This window comes from Pipistrellus hanaki (genome assembly GCF_964339955.1).
Source record: "Pipistrellus hanaki genome assembly, chromosome: 14".
Classification (NCBI taxonomy): domain Eukaryota; kingdom Metazoa; phylum Chordata; class Mammalia; order Chiroptera; family Vespertilionidae; genus Pipistrellus; species Pipistrellus hanaki.
Genome location: NC_140516.1, coordinates 33,625,960 through 33,640,148, shown reverse-complemented (window position 1 = coordinate 33,640,148; position 14,189 = coordinate 33,625,960). Strand labels below are relative to the sequence as shown.

At 46.2% G+C, this 14,189-nt stretch overlaps 1 protein-coding gene across 1 annotated transcript in view; it reads left to right on the top strand.

Annotated features, from left to right (window-relative positions):
* Positions 1–14,189, top strand: part of MYOF (myoferlin) — a 128,913-nt gene that overhangs the window by 96,890 nt on the left and 17,834 nt on the right. The window contains exons 37-43 of the mRNA XM_084904310.1: positions 186–351; positions 3,824–3,900; positions 7,718–7,729; positions 8,979–9,077; positions 10,614–10,739; positions 12,704–12,859; positions 13,298–13,389. Of these exons, the coding sequence (XP_084760436.1) occupies positions 186–351; positions 3,824–3,900; positions 7,718–7,729; positions 8,979–9,077; positions 10,614–10,739; positions 12,704–12,859; positions 13,298–13,389 (728 nt within the window). The remainder of the gene's footprint in view (positions 1–185; positions 352–3,823; positions 3,901–7,717; positions 7,730–8,978; positions 9,078–10,613; positions 10,740–12,703; positions 12,860–13,297; positions 13,390–14,189) is intronic.

Below are 14,189 nucleotides of genomic sequence, written 5' to 3'. Positions count from 1 at the left end.
TCATGCCTTCAGGCATGTGCTGCTTGCCTCGCATGCCAGTTACTGGGCTACTTAACTGTGAGTCCCCCGGGCTGTGCCAAACAGACAAAAAGATCCTGGGTTGATCCTTTGGGAGGTGTTTGTTGGCAAAGCTGCTCTTGTCAGGTCTTGTAGAGAGAAGTGACGCTTACCTCTGTGACCCCCAGTTCTTGCCCAAAGAGGAACTGTACATGCCTCCGCTGGTGATCAAGGTCATTGATCACAGGCAGTTTGGACGGAAGCCCATTGTCGGCCAGTGCACCATCAACCACCTGGACCGCTTTCGCTGTGACCCGTATGCAGGGAAGGAGGATATCGTGCCACAGCTCAAAGGTAAAATGAAGTCTACAAATAGCACATGGGTCTTTTCATGCCTGATCTGACTTAATCTTTGCAAACCTGCTCGAGGTAAGTAGTCATTGTCCAGATTTGCAGATGAGGAAGCAGTTTGAGTTAGAACGAGCAGTGTAACTTTCCCAAGATAATATAGTCAGTATGTGGCAGAGCTAGACGTGGATCCTGGCCTCGTTTTGGGGGGACCCAATGCTCAAGCTGTCACCTTCAGAGGGACGCTGCTCTGGAATGAGCAGAAGACTTCTTTGTCAGAAACGTTGAGTGCTGCGTGAACTTTTTATCTACTCCAGTAGGGAAGATAGGTGGGTGATTGCAGTCTGGTATGATGAATATTTGATATATATATATATATATATATATATATATATATATATATATATTATTGATTTCAGAGAGGAAGTAAGAGGGAGAGAGATAGAAACATCATTGATGAGAGAGAATCATCAATAGGCTGCCTCCTGCATGCCCCACACAAGAGATCGAGCCTACAACCCAGGCTGGGAATCGTGCCGCAACCAGCTGGTTCATAGGTCAATGCTCAACCACTGATCCGTGCTGCCTGGGCCTGGTGTAGTCAATATTTTTATGGCAAAATACAAGGCCCTCCTCTCTACACCTCGTGTGCACAGTTGGAGGGGACTTTTCTTTTAAACTGCTTTTGACTTGTTGTCCCACCGCATTAATGCATCCCAGCATTGTTGGGATGTACTTTGAAGGGTATTATTCATTGTTATCCATCAAGAAAAAAATAACACCTGCTGAGTTTAAATGACTTACCTTAGGCCAAAATGACTTAGGTAATTAATAAGTGATAGAGTGGGCATGGTACTTACCTTAGCATTCCATAATAAATAGTTCATGAATAGCATTTTGCCCTTGTCCATTCAGTAAAGACTTGTTTTCACCTTACCTTGTGCCAGGGACTGTGTTGGGCCTGGGGACCAGGTTGCCTCAGTGAACGAACTCCCAGGGCTCCTGGCCTCAGGAGAGTAGAGCCCACAGAGAATGGCACTCATTCAGCTGGTCACTGGTGGCCTCAGGCCTGGCCGCTAACCAGCTTTATTTAATCTTCCATAAGGTTTGGTATGGACAAACCCACTTTTATTTTATTTATTTATTTTTTTAAATATATATTTTATTGATTTTTTTTTACAGAGAGGAAGGGAGAGAGAGAGAGCTAGAAATGTCAATGAGAGAGAAACATCGACCAGCTGCCTCTTGCACACCTCCTACCGGGGATGTGCCCGCAACCAATGTACATGCCCCTGACCGGAATCCAACCTGGGACCTTTCAGTCCGCAGACCGATGCTCTACCACTGAGCCAAACTGGTTCGGCGACAAACCCACTTTTAGAGGTTTTAATTACAGAGCCTCTGAAACTCGTCTGCTCTGTGGGCCTGAGCATCCTGCATCCCTGATTCAGAGAGGAGGAAAGAATAAAACCCACGGTCACACTTGAGCAAAACCCTGTTTACCCATGAATTTCCCAGGCAAAGCATTTTGTGCTGAATTGACAGTACCTAAAATAGCAACATTTTTATAACAAAAAGGATTAAAGTAACTGCAGGCATTGTTTTATCTGAGATTACTAAATGGAGAGAAGCCATTTCCCTAGCCTTTTTTCCAACTGCTTTCATGAAAGAAAGTTCTCTGATGCAAATATAAGAAATCGTTACAAATGCTGCATACTTGCTCTGGCCCAAGTCACTTGAGTGGACCTATTTGTGTCTACTGCTCAGGGATAGGCTGGGCCTGAGGCAGAGGTGTCCAGGCAGTGATTCTGTGTGACGAACAGAAACTGTGGTCAGTGCTTCACAAAGCCCCAAAGAGGAAAATCCTTAAGGAGCATGGGGAGCATAATGTTCCCAAGACTGGAATCTATTATTTTAGATTCGCCTGGTACTTTCTTAAAATCAGTAATGCTAGGGTAAGAGTTGAGGAAGTACTTGCTTGGTTGGCCTAATATTGGAAGCACATAGAATAACTTTTTCCTCCTATTCCTGAGATTTTGTTTACTTGAGGATGGGAAAGTGGAGAACTCACACTATAAGAAGGAATTTGTATACAGCTGTATTCCCACGTGGCTGCCCATCTAGCTGTCACATTCTTTGCTGTTGCAGTTGTCCAGGTTGTGGGGAGCAATCTTAGAAGCAGAGAGACTGCTGATAAGTCTGGAGGTGCCATATGGCTACCCAATGACCTAGCATAGCAACTGGTGTGCCCTGGATACTCAATAAAAGTCAGTCTGCCCTGCTGCCTCAGTGCCGCCCTGATCATTTCTCTGACATTAATTGTTTGCTCTGGGCCCTGGTATGTTGCTTAAATCACAAACTGGAGTCAGATAGACCTAGACGACTTATTTCCACTTGCCACTAATGCTTAGCCTAAAGCAAGTGGTTTGCTTTCTCTTAGACTGGGTTTGTTTTTTAATTTTTACAATGGGGACAGTGGTACATGTTTTACAGTATTGTGGAGGGATTAAATGAGATCCTATATGTGAGGAGCTTAGCCTACTGCCTGGCACATGGTCCGTACCTAGAAAATGTGTCTTCCCTCCACTCCTTTATGTCCGATCTGTCAGTTGCCCAGTGGATTGTGCAGAGAGTTCTTTTGGCTTGGCAGAGTTGGCTCTGTTTGGGTTCTGGGCTCCTGTTGAGTGTCTGACTGCTTGATGCTTCTTCCATAAAGGGTAAACTTAGCTCTCACTCTCACCCTCAGCCTCACCTTCACCTTCACCCTCACCCTCACCCTCATCCTCTCCTTCATCTTCACTCTCACCCTCACCCTCACCCTCACCTTCACCCTCACCCTCACCCTCACCCTCGCTCTCCCCCTAGGCTGAGGCTTTGGCATACCGTTAGCTGAACCAACCTAGTGAGCCCGGGGGCTGTCCCAGAGTCCTTGCTGTAACTCCCAAATCCAGAGCCACAAATAGTCTGGAAAATACATAAAGTCAGGGCGTGTACCATTTCCCTAAGCTTATATTTCAACAACCGGGACTGACCGAGCCACTGACATGTGTAGCTCTTCACCCTGCTTAGCTATTCTGTGTCTTAGAACAGATTTCACGAAAAGGAGGCTCCCTTAGATGTAGGTTTCCCCAACCCTCCCCTAGACTTCTGCATCCTTTAAAGAAAGACATGTACTGACATAATTCTTTTTTGAGCACATGCTGTGTATAGACACTGGGCTAACTGTCCAAGGCAAAAAAAAAAAAAAAAAAAAAAAAAGCTGACCATATAGTCCCCTAAAAATGTCTAAAATCTTATCAGATTTTGGGAAAAGTGATGAATTGTTGGGTTATTTTCTACATTGGAATGCTCTTCTCTCCATTCAGTAGTCTCATCCAGTAGAAAACTCTACCATCCACTCTGGCTGTTAAACTTGAACTTGAAGTAGACTCACCACTGTATTTCTGTAAGCATCTTAGATTATGAAATTGTCTTGCAGCCTCCTTTATGTCTACCCCACCCTGCCGGGACGTCATTATTGAAATAGAAAACACCAAACCATTGCTGGCTTCGAAGGTAGGCTTCAGAAATGGCCATTGAATAACGTCAGTTTTATCTTCCAGGTATCTAAGCATTGGTGAATTTAGTCAAACAAGCACTCAATGCAATTAAAATAATAACGATCAACTTTCCAAGGTAAAGAATCTGAATATTGCACTCATCAAAAGTTATGGTGATGCTGTGTGGATTAATGCCCTCTACCCTCAGTCACCCCATATACTTAAAATATGCCCAGGCCCCACCCTCCAAGAGGAACCTAGACATCACTATATTTTATTTTATTGTATTTTTAAAATATTTTTATTGATTTCAGAGAGGAAAAGAAAAGGAGAGAGAGACAGAAACATCAATGATGAGAAAGAATCATCAACCAGCTGCTTCCTACACACCCCTTACTGGGGATCAAGACCGCAACCAGGGCATGTGCCCTGAATGGAATCGAACTGTGACCTCATAGGTTGATGCTCAACCACTGAGCCATACCAGCTGGGCAAGCAATCAGTATATTTTAAAATCTCCCCAAGTAATTCTAATTTGCAGGCAGGTCCAAGAACCATTGGTGTGGGCAGTCAGAGGGACATAATTTGCTAGCAAAAGAAATTTCAAGTGCAAGTTTATAGCATTACCACATTGGGAAGATGGATGCATGTAGCACACCAATTTTTTCCCTACATGAAGCAGAAGGGTCATGGATTTTTAATGGCCCTATTTGTCAGTGTATGGGATATCCCCGATTCTTATATTCACTGTGGTTTTGAAGTCAAGAAATTGATGGAAATGCTCACTCGGGATCCTATTTTAAAACCATTCAGCCAATTGTATGAGGGGGTGGGGTGGGGCGGCAGCGGTGGAAGGTCTTGGCCCACAAAAAAGAAAACATCAAATATCTCCCTGTTTGTGTTGGCATTTAAGATGGGCTTTCACAGCATGTTTTAACGTGCAAACTGGCCAAAAAATGCACATGATTGCATTTTAATGTGTTATGTCCATAAACAGTGCCTTAAAAAAAGTCCACTTCCTTCCCACAGCATTAAGCTCACCAATTGGACCATGTTAAATGTGATCTCCACAGCCAGCACTGTGTAGCGGTGTGTTAGGTTCTATTCCCTGAGACTCCTCCACCATCGCAGATGACAGTATCAAATCTGCAAAACCGTTGGGTTCCCTCTGTAAACTACCCCAAACGCTCCCCATAAAACAGTAGTAGCCTAGGGAGAAGTTAAGTATGATAGGCTTAAGATCATTTGTGAACATTTTTACAACACTCTGGGGGGGGAAAAGGAGTTTAAGAACCTGCTCTATAGTCTGCCTCCAGCCTTTTCCCCTCCCATTGTCAATCAGTTCTTTTTTTTTTTTTTTTAATATATTTTTATTGATTTTTTACAGAGAGGAAAGGAGAGAGATAGAGAACTAGAAACATCGATGAGAGAGAAACATTGACCAGCTGCCTCTTGCACACCCCCTACCGGGGATGTGCCCGCAACCAAGGTACATGCCCTTGACGGGAATCGAACCCAGGACCTTACAGTCCGCAGACCGACGCTCTACCACTGAGCCAAATCGGTTTCGGCCAGTCAATCAGTTCTTATTGGTGCCCACTGTGCACTCAGTGAGCCTGGGTATGGGGGTGGGAGGATCAAGGAGAAGAATAAAGCCAATCTGTGCCACTATTCTCATTCGTTTCTTAAAAATAGTTAACAGATGACTGGGTTACTGTAGCAACACACTGTGTAAGTTCAGTTTACATCATAGCATTTAAATGGCAACCTTGCCATTGTGGGTGGTAGCAGCAGTCCTCGGTGGGTAATGTCCCACTGTGTTATAAGTGCCTTTGATCAGCTTGCTTTCCTAACACTCAGTTGAGATACCCCGTGTTGATAAGAAAGGCTGGTTGGAATCGCTTCTAAAGAACTGCCTCTACCGGTTCATCAGGGAAGTCCGTGAAAATCTCTGCAGTCAGATGAGTAAAGTTGAGCTTTGGAAGAGCCATTAATAAGCTTGCTGATGTCCTCTATGACATGTGCATGTAGCTTTGTACATGCATACATGTACTATACATGCATGCATGGTAGGCATGAGTTATATGTACATGCGATGAGTGTGTAATGTAACATCTACTACCACTAACCAATTCAAGCCTTGTATATGGGTCGGTCAAGGGGGTGGGTCAAAACTAACTGTGCCCTTGACCGGAGGTGGAGGCTGTGGCTCTCGGTGGCAGTCTTGCCCTCTCAGAGACCCAAACCCTGTGATTTACGGTAGGAGCTCTTAACCAATGGGCTCAGCACTATCACAAGAAAAGTGAGAGGTAAGTCTTCAGGGCAAATTGATAATTGCTAGCCAGATAACATGGATGTTGCTACATGGCATTTCAACAATTGCCTTCCAATTCCAGTGCTTAAGCAGTATGTCAACAGCACTCGGCAAAATGATTCCTCCAAGGACAGTGCATGTATGTATGATAAGAAAATGCTTGAGGCTGCCTGGGGCTGCCTGGGGCTGCGGGGGCTCTGTCTACAGACCTGCATTCTCCTTTTGGATTTTTCCTATTCATAGATTTTGGAGTGAAAGGCAATCTTTAAGCAAATGCAATTGTTCTAAGCCGAAGGGGAGAATCTTCTGTTTGGATGTGATAAAGCAGTAGTTTGCTTCCGTTTCTTTTCCATGTGAATTGATGAGCAAGCGGCATGCATAAATTCTCCCATATTAATACTGCATTTTAAAATCAGCAGCTTGCTTTGCATAATGCCTTTTCAATCACGAACTGGTCTCTGCTTTGAAATGATTTTGAGAAGCAAAAAATAGAAGTGAATTAAACAAACTTTAGTAATCTGAATTCACGCACCGTTCGAAAGTGGGCATAAAAATCTCTCTCTCCAAAATCTCAGTTCGGCTGTGACACTTTAACCTTTAATCCCGCTTTGGTTTAAATCTAACAGAAAGAAGTGTTACCTCTGTCCTGCCCCTCTGCCTCTCTTGGCAGTTGTGTGTGCTGAGCAAAGTCAGCTGGAAGAAGCCCTGTGGCCACCCACGCAGCAGCCGCAGGGAGCGCCTGTTGGGAGGGGCTTCTCTCACCTCACATGAGAGATATGAACTTGAAGTTAGGGTTTCAGAGAGAGGGTCTGTGTAAGAATCCTTCACACTGCCCCCAAGGGCACGTTGCAGCAGGTGCCAAGAGAAAATGGAAGCCCCAACATCCTAGCTCCCTGTTCCCTCATCTCTTGGATGTGCTCCAAGATCAGGGCTGGGTTCTCCGTGCAGAAACTCAAAAAGAAGAATTGGGCCAATAAGAAATTTGACATTTGGAGCAATTTTGATGGGTGAATATGTATTTGGAGCTATAATACAGGCGCAGGGGGAGGAAAAAATAAGAAAAAGTGCCCACAGGATGATATTGGGGTTCTGCTAGACATGAATGCCTTGGGAAGGAGTGTTTGAAGGGATAAGAATGAGGCGGAGTTGGGGGTATACCTTTGGGGCTGATGGAATGGGACTGGGGGCAGGAAGATGAGCACCTCCTGTGTGCCCACTACGCTGCCCACAATGAGATTGTAACCATGGGCTGTGGAGCCTCCCTCTGAGCCTCTCATTTGAACACTGTTTATAACCCTTTGCACATTTTCAGAAAAAACAGCAACAGTAAGATCTGTTGAAGTAGGACCATCTTGAATAATTTAAATGGTCCATCAAAATGTTGATGATATAAAATATGCATGAGAATAATTTCTCCTTCTCTCTTTCTCTTTCAACCCAATGCTCATGGGGTCTCGTGTCTGTCTGTGTGACCTGTTGTGTGGTCTGCCCTCTTCCTGCCCATACATGTGACGAACAGCTGACAGAAAAGGTAAGTGTTGTATAGGCTTGTATTAGATTTAAGACTCCTATATTTTCTGCTGATAGCTAATATAGAAAGAAAAATTTTTTTAAATGCAGTGTAGGTTACTGACCCCTAACAGGGAAATAACTGGGTTGTGTGTGTGTGTGTGTGTGTGTGTGTGTGTGTGTGTACATACATATACTGTACTCAGATAAAAAGTAGTTTTTCTCGAGTGTTCCTTCTTCCTTCCCCCAAGACTGTGTAGGAAACCATGCTGCAGGTGACACTGTATTTAAGACATCACCACTCTTTTATAGGTAGATTAAAATAAGCAGTTGGTGGGCGTGATGAGGATCTGTTTGTTATAAATCTGAGTGGGAATTACAGCGGCTTCTATGAACGATAGCCTTTGGCAGTTTGAAAATGTTCCACAAATGACTCTGAGGTGCTGTCTCTTCTGCCCAGTTAAGAACCACCCAGCTAAACCAGACGCCCTCCACATGGCTGTGCATGGGAGTCACCCGGGTGCCCAGGTCTCTCCCAGGCTGATTGAGTCAGAATCTCCAAGGTGCCCCTGTTCTAAATGAACCATAGCACCTTCCTACTTTTGTTCTCATTTTATCACTTGCAAAGCTCTTTCTCCGAATGATCTTATTTACAAAAACAATGATTTTATTTACTCCTGAAGATGGAGACAGGTAGTGTATTATCCCAGTCAGTGGATGAAGAAACTGATGCTCAGAGTCATTAAAGGATGTGCTCAAGCTGGTATGGCATATAACGTAAGGATATGGCTTATAATGTAAAGGATGGAACTTGAAATAGAACCAGTTTTTCTAACTCTTAGATTAGTGAGCTTTGTTCTACAAGGCATTGCCAGCTAAAGGGGCTAAGGAAATGAAATAGTAGAAAACCTATTTTGAAGGTTTTCTTTTAACCTATTATCTGTATATGCAACTATCAATTCAAGAGGATAAAAAAGTAAAAGCAGACAAATGAATTGATTGCATCTATAGGATGTAAGAAAATCATCTAGTATAGCTGTGGGCAGTAATGCCAAACACATTTTATTGGCCAAGGATCCTATCACCTCCAGCTTCTAGAAGAGTCAGGAATGCTTTTCCTATTGTACATGTAAACAAAAGTCATGTAATCTTGCCTGTTTGGGGTTGAGAAGTACCTATTTCTATTGCCTATTATGTATGAGTTTTCCTGCACTGATTGGAAATCTTGGTCATCACTAAAGATTTTTCCATCTTGACATCTCTTTCTTTAGGAGGAAGAAATCATTGACTGGTGGAGTAAATTTTATGCCTCCACAGGAGAACATGAAAAATGTGGACTTTATATTCAGAAAGGCTATTCCAAACTCAAGGTACCTGGGCCTATGCGGCTGTGGGTAGGGAACAATAGTCACTAAAACCAGCCACAGGCATAGCTCAGCAGAAGACAGAAAGGTCCAAAGGCATAAGCTGGCTGGGAGCGGCCAGGAGTACCTCTGGCCTCCTGTTGAGCCCTCTTGCAATGGTTTTTGGCTTGACCAAGATTCCAGGAGCTTAAGGACAGCTGATGATCTGTGTTTATGTGACTGTCACTCTGGGGCAGCTGGCAGAGGGTTGGGAATGGGTTGGCTCCACACTAATTAGGTCAACAGTTGTCCGCTTTGACCCACGGGCACCTAAAAGTCACGTCACATGAACCGCATGAAATGTCAACATGCTTCTTTCAGTCCTGCATGCAGTCATCAGCTTCACTAGCTGATAAGTTTACTGTTACACATATTCAGCATACAATCACAGCCATTGGCACATGTGTCCAGGGGGAAGAAGACAAGCTCTTGAGCTAGGCAGGTCTGACTATCCATGATCTTTCTGTTAATGTGTGGGTTTTCCAATTCTTCATTCAGTTTTTCAGACTGTAATACACTCGAGTAGAAGCACATGGGAAATTTTTCAGAACAATACCTAGGAGAAAGAAACTCTAAAATGAGAAATGATGTATTTCCCCATCAAAGTGGAAAACGCACATTTTTTCATGTTGTCATTGCAGCTTAAGAAATACTGGCATGTAAAGAACCACTAATTTAGAAAAATGTTCAGACTGGTCTGATCGGTCAGTCCCATGGTCCATCCTTTTTCCTTCCTTCATTCTTTTCTTCCCTCCTCCCCTTCTTTCTTCCCTCTTCCTCATCCCTTCTCCTCATCCTCCTCCTCTTCTAGTTTTTGTTTGTTTGTTTGTTTGTTTGTTAAGGTATAATTTTCATACTTGAAAGTAATCCATTCCATGAGTTTTGATCATTGTATATTCTTGTGTAAACCATAGCCAAAACAAAGCAAAGAACAGTCCCATCATCATGGAAAACGCCTTTGTACCCCTTTCAGTCAATTCTCACAACCTTTTCTCACTCCCAGAGACAACAGATCTGATTTCATCACCATAGGTTGAGTTTGCCTGTTTTTATACTTCATGCAAACGGATGCATACAGTATGCATTTTGTGTGTGGCTTCTTTAGCCCAACATAGTAGCTTTGGGATCCATCATGCTGTTGTGTGTGCAGTTAGTTTGTCCTCTTTCATCCTTGTATGGATGGCCATGATTTGTTTATCCAGATTGAGAAACCTGATGATGAGGCTGCTATGGGCATTCTTGTACCACGTGGACCTGTTTTTATTTCTCTTGAATAAGTACATAGGATTGCAATTTCTGCATTATAGAATAGGTGTTTAACCCCATAAGAACATGGCAGAGCTTTTTCCAAAGTGGATGTGTCTTTCTACACTCCTGCCAGGAATCTGAGACTTCCCATTGCTCCATCTCCTTCCTCACGCCCATTTGCTATTGTCAGTCTTCTTTTATTGTTTTATACTCCACCTGTAAGGAGAAGTTAAGACTCTGTTGATGGTTTTTCAGATATATGATTGTGAACTAGAGCATGTAGCAGAATTTGAGGGCCTGACAGACTTCTCAAACACTTTCAAGCTGTATCGAGGCAAATCAGACCACAATGAAGACCCTTCTGTGGTAGGAGAGTTTAAGGTGAGTGCAATGTGTTTGTCCTGTTTAAAACCCCCCACTATTTTCTTTATAGGCCTGGAACAGTGGTCAGCAAACTGCGGCATGCGAGCCTCATGCGACTCGCTAGCCGCGGTTTGCTGCTCTGTTGACTTATGAGTTTGTCCACCACTGGCCTAGAATAAAGGAAAACCTGCGTCCGGATACAGTCATGTCCTCTGACATCTGAAAGATGCTAGAAGGCGCTGACTAGTAAAGGGCAAAGCCGGCTCCAATGTCCCATTCTTTGTGAAGTGTTCCCTGATTGCTCCTGGCAGAGTGACTCACTGCTGCTCCAGGCTTCTCTCAAAGCCATCCTCAGTCTCTCTCTTCCTCCTCATGCCAAGCAGCCTGGAATCCTATAGATTCAGCCTCTCCAAGATTGAGTGCCCCTCCCCATGCCCACCGCCCTCCCAGGCTTTCAGCAGGACCAATCTGTCAACTCCCCAACTGATTGTCCTTGCCACCTTTCTCGTCCCACTCCAGCCCATTCCCCCAAACAACCAAACCCAACCATGACTCTTGACTGCTTAGAGAGAGCATTTGGTCTTCCACCTGATCAAGTCTCAACGCCTTCCCAAGGTGGAGCCAGCATTTCACAGGCATCTTAGCCACTTGACTCCCCCATTCCGTGAGGACCTCTCCCGAGCCCCAAACACACCTTGTCCTTTCACAACTGGGAGCCTTCCTTCCCTCCTGCCCTTCCTTCCCTCTTTGTGGTCTGACAAACTCCTACTCATTCCTGTAAGCCGGCTCCAATGTCCCATTCTTTGTGAAGTGTTCCCTGATTGCTCCTGGCAGAGTGACTCACTGCTGCTCCAGGCTTCCACAGGCCTGGGCTCCTTCCTGCCCTGTTAAAGCATCTTTCCCTTGGAAGTATCTGCTTTCATGACTGCTCCTCCCTCCCACGGCTGTTGGCAAATCCTTGGCAGCTGTGCTGTAGCTTCCTAGTCCTTTCCAGTAGCAGCAGACATTGCCAGTCGACCAGAGCACTGGACCCTGCACGTGGTCTCAAGGTCCTCATCACAGCATCCCATCGAGCAATCAGAGATGGCAGGAGAGTCAAACCGATATAGCATCCCCCTGCCACACTGGGTTTCTTGAGGTTATTTTTGGGTCCCCAGTACATGGCACATACTAGGTGCTAACTTCATGCTGCTTGGCCGACTGAGTGCAGTTGGAACTAGAATCCATGTGTTCCCAATCCAAGGTGTTTTCTCTTGTGCTTCAGCTGGTTTCAGGATAAAATATACAGTATGGCCTCTGAAGCAGGCCTGATGGCTCACTCATTCAAATACCATGCTTTGTGCTGCTGCTATATACTCAGCCCTGTTAGGTCCTGGAGAGCATAATGGTGAAGAATATAGACAATAAATAGACAACTGTAACCCAGAAGCCGGTGCTGAGGCAAGAGTGAGTGCGGAGTAAGGTGAGAGCATGCAGGAGACACGCCAGGCCCTGGGCAGTCAGGGAGGGTTTCTGGAAGAGGGAACCCCTTTCGGCTGAGGCCTGAGGGATGAACGGGAGTGGGAGAGGGTCTACGGGGTGACCCCCAAAAAAGGGAAGGTGGTCTAGTGCTTTAGTGGGGGTTTAAAATGGATGCTCTAGCTTACTTCTGACCACCACCTTTGCCATCATCATCATACTGGTCCAAAACACCTCCAGCTTTTACCCGGCCTCCCTGCTTCTGCCCTGCCCTTCTCCCTGTAACCTATTAAATAATTACTTTATCATTATTTCACTTTTTCTTCAGGAAGAATGCAAGCTTCAATACATGTTGTCTTTTTCACAAAAGGCAGCCCTTTCTCACCCACTGGCACACCCCTGTGGCTTTCCTGGAGTGCGGGGGAGAGGGGGAAGGGGCCGGGGGGGGGGGGGGGCCACTGCCCAGGTACCCTCTGCCCAGGTCACCCCGGGCCCTGTGAGTCCACCTGCGTGTCTCTCTCTAGGGCTCCTTTAGAATCTACCCGCTGCCTGATGACCCCAGCGTGCGGCCCCCTCCCAGGCAGTTTCGGGAATTGCCTGACAGCGTCCCGCAGGAATGCTTGGTTCGGATTTACATTGTTCGAGGCTTAGAGCTGCAGCCCCAGGACAACAATGGCCTGGTAAGAAGAGTTTGGGTGTGGGGCCTTCTGCCGTAGCCAGATAATTACAGTCATCAGCCGCAGTAATTGTCATGTTCTTTCTGTCGGGGCTTCTGTTGTCTCATTGGGGGAAAGATACTTCATCAAAACCTGCATTCAAGAGGGGCATTTATCTGAGAGCTTGAGGGGCTTGGATCGGCCTGGTTCATCCTCACTTACTGACGTGACCGACCTCGGAGGAGATCTGCTCTGACACTCCTCCCTGCCACCGCCTCGGCCCCACACGCCTGCTTTGAGGACGGCTGGCCGTGTGCCACGTGGGGAGACGTCACTCAGACCTTGTCTGAGGGGCCCAGGGCCGCAGCCTTTGGGATGGCACTGGAGGCCCACGTGCATCTGTCCCAGAAAGCGCCTGGCATCCCACGGTGACATAACCCACCGTCTGTCTTGTCCTCACAGTGTGACCCGTATATAAAGATAACGCTGGGCAAGAAAGTAATCGAAGACCGGGACCACTACGTACCCAACACCCTCAACCCGATCTTCGGCAGGTAAGGCGCCCGTCTGAACGTCTCCCGGTCCTTCCTTTCCTCCTGGCACGCAAGTGAAGAGCGATACCCGTGCCAAAGTCTGACCTAGGCTCTGAACCTGCAGCGGTGAACTGGACAAACATCCAAACAGGAGTGTGGGGATGGGGCGGGGGCAGAGTGGGGCCGGGGCAGAGTGGAGGATGTCATTGGGGGGAAGAAGGGGACATCCGTCATGTTTTCAACAATAAGCCTTTAAAAATTCCAGTCTTTAGAGCGGACAATAAATATGAAAATGCACAAGAAAAAAAGACTTCCATGGGAGTCAAAAGGGTCATGAGAAGAACACCATTGTCCCCTCGCTCACACCCCGTCACACCCATCCTCAGGGGACCTCACACTCACTCGGTGCCCGGGCTCGCGCGCACACACACACGCGCACACACACACACACACACACACACACACGCATACCACACACACACGCACACACCACACACACGCACACGCACACGTGCGCACACCCTCTGCGCTGCACGCCCCGAGGCCACGTGCCGGGCCGGGGAGTGGAGTAATCCTCTGGCTCGGCAATCCGATCGTTTTCCTTTTCTCCCCTGATCCAGCCCTGAGGTCTAGACAGGAAAAGGCACGCAGGGCAGGAAGGAGGGCTCCGTGTGAGGGAGACAAGGAAGCGGAGGGAGCCAGCTTTTCAGGGAGAAAGGCGGCCCTGTCTGAACGGCTCGTCTCCGAGGAGCCAAACACAAGCTTAATTAAGTGGCAGGAAAAGTCTTGCTCGGAGCCACCCAGGGAGGAAGTGATGCTGC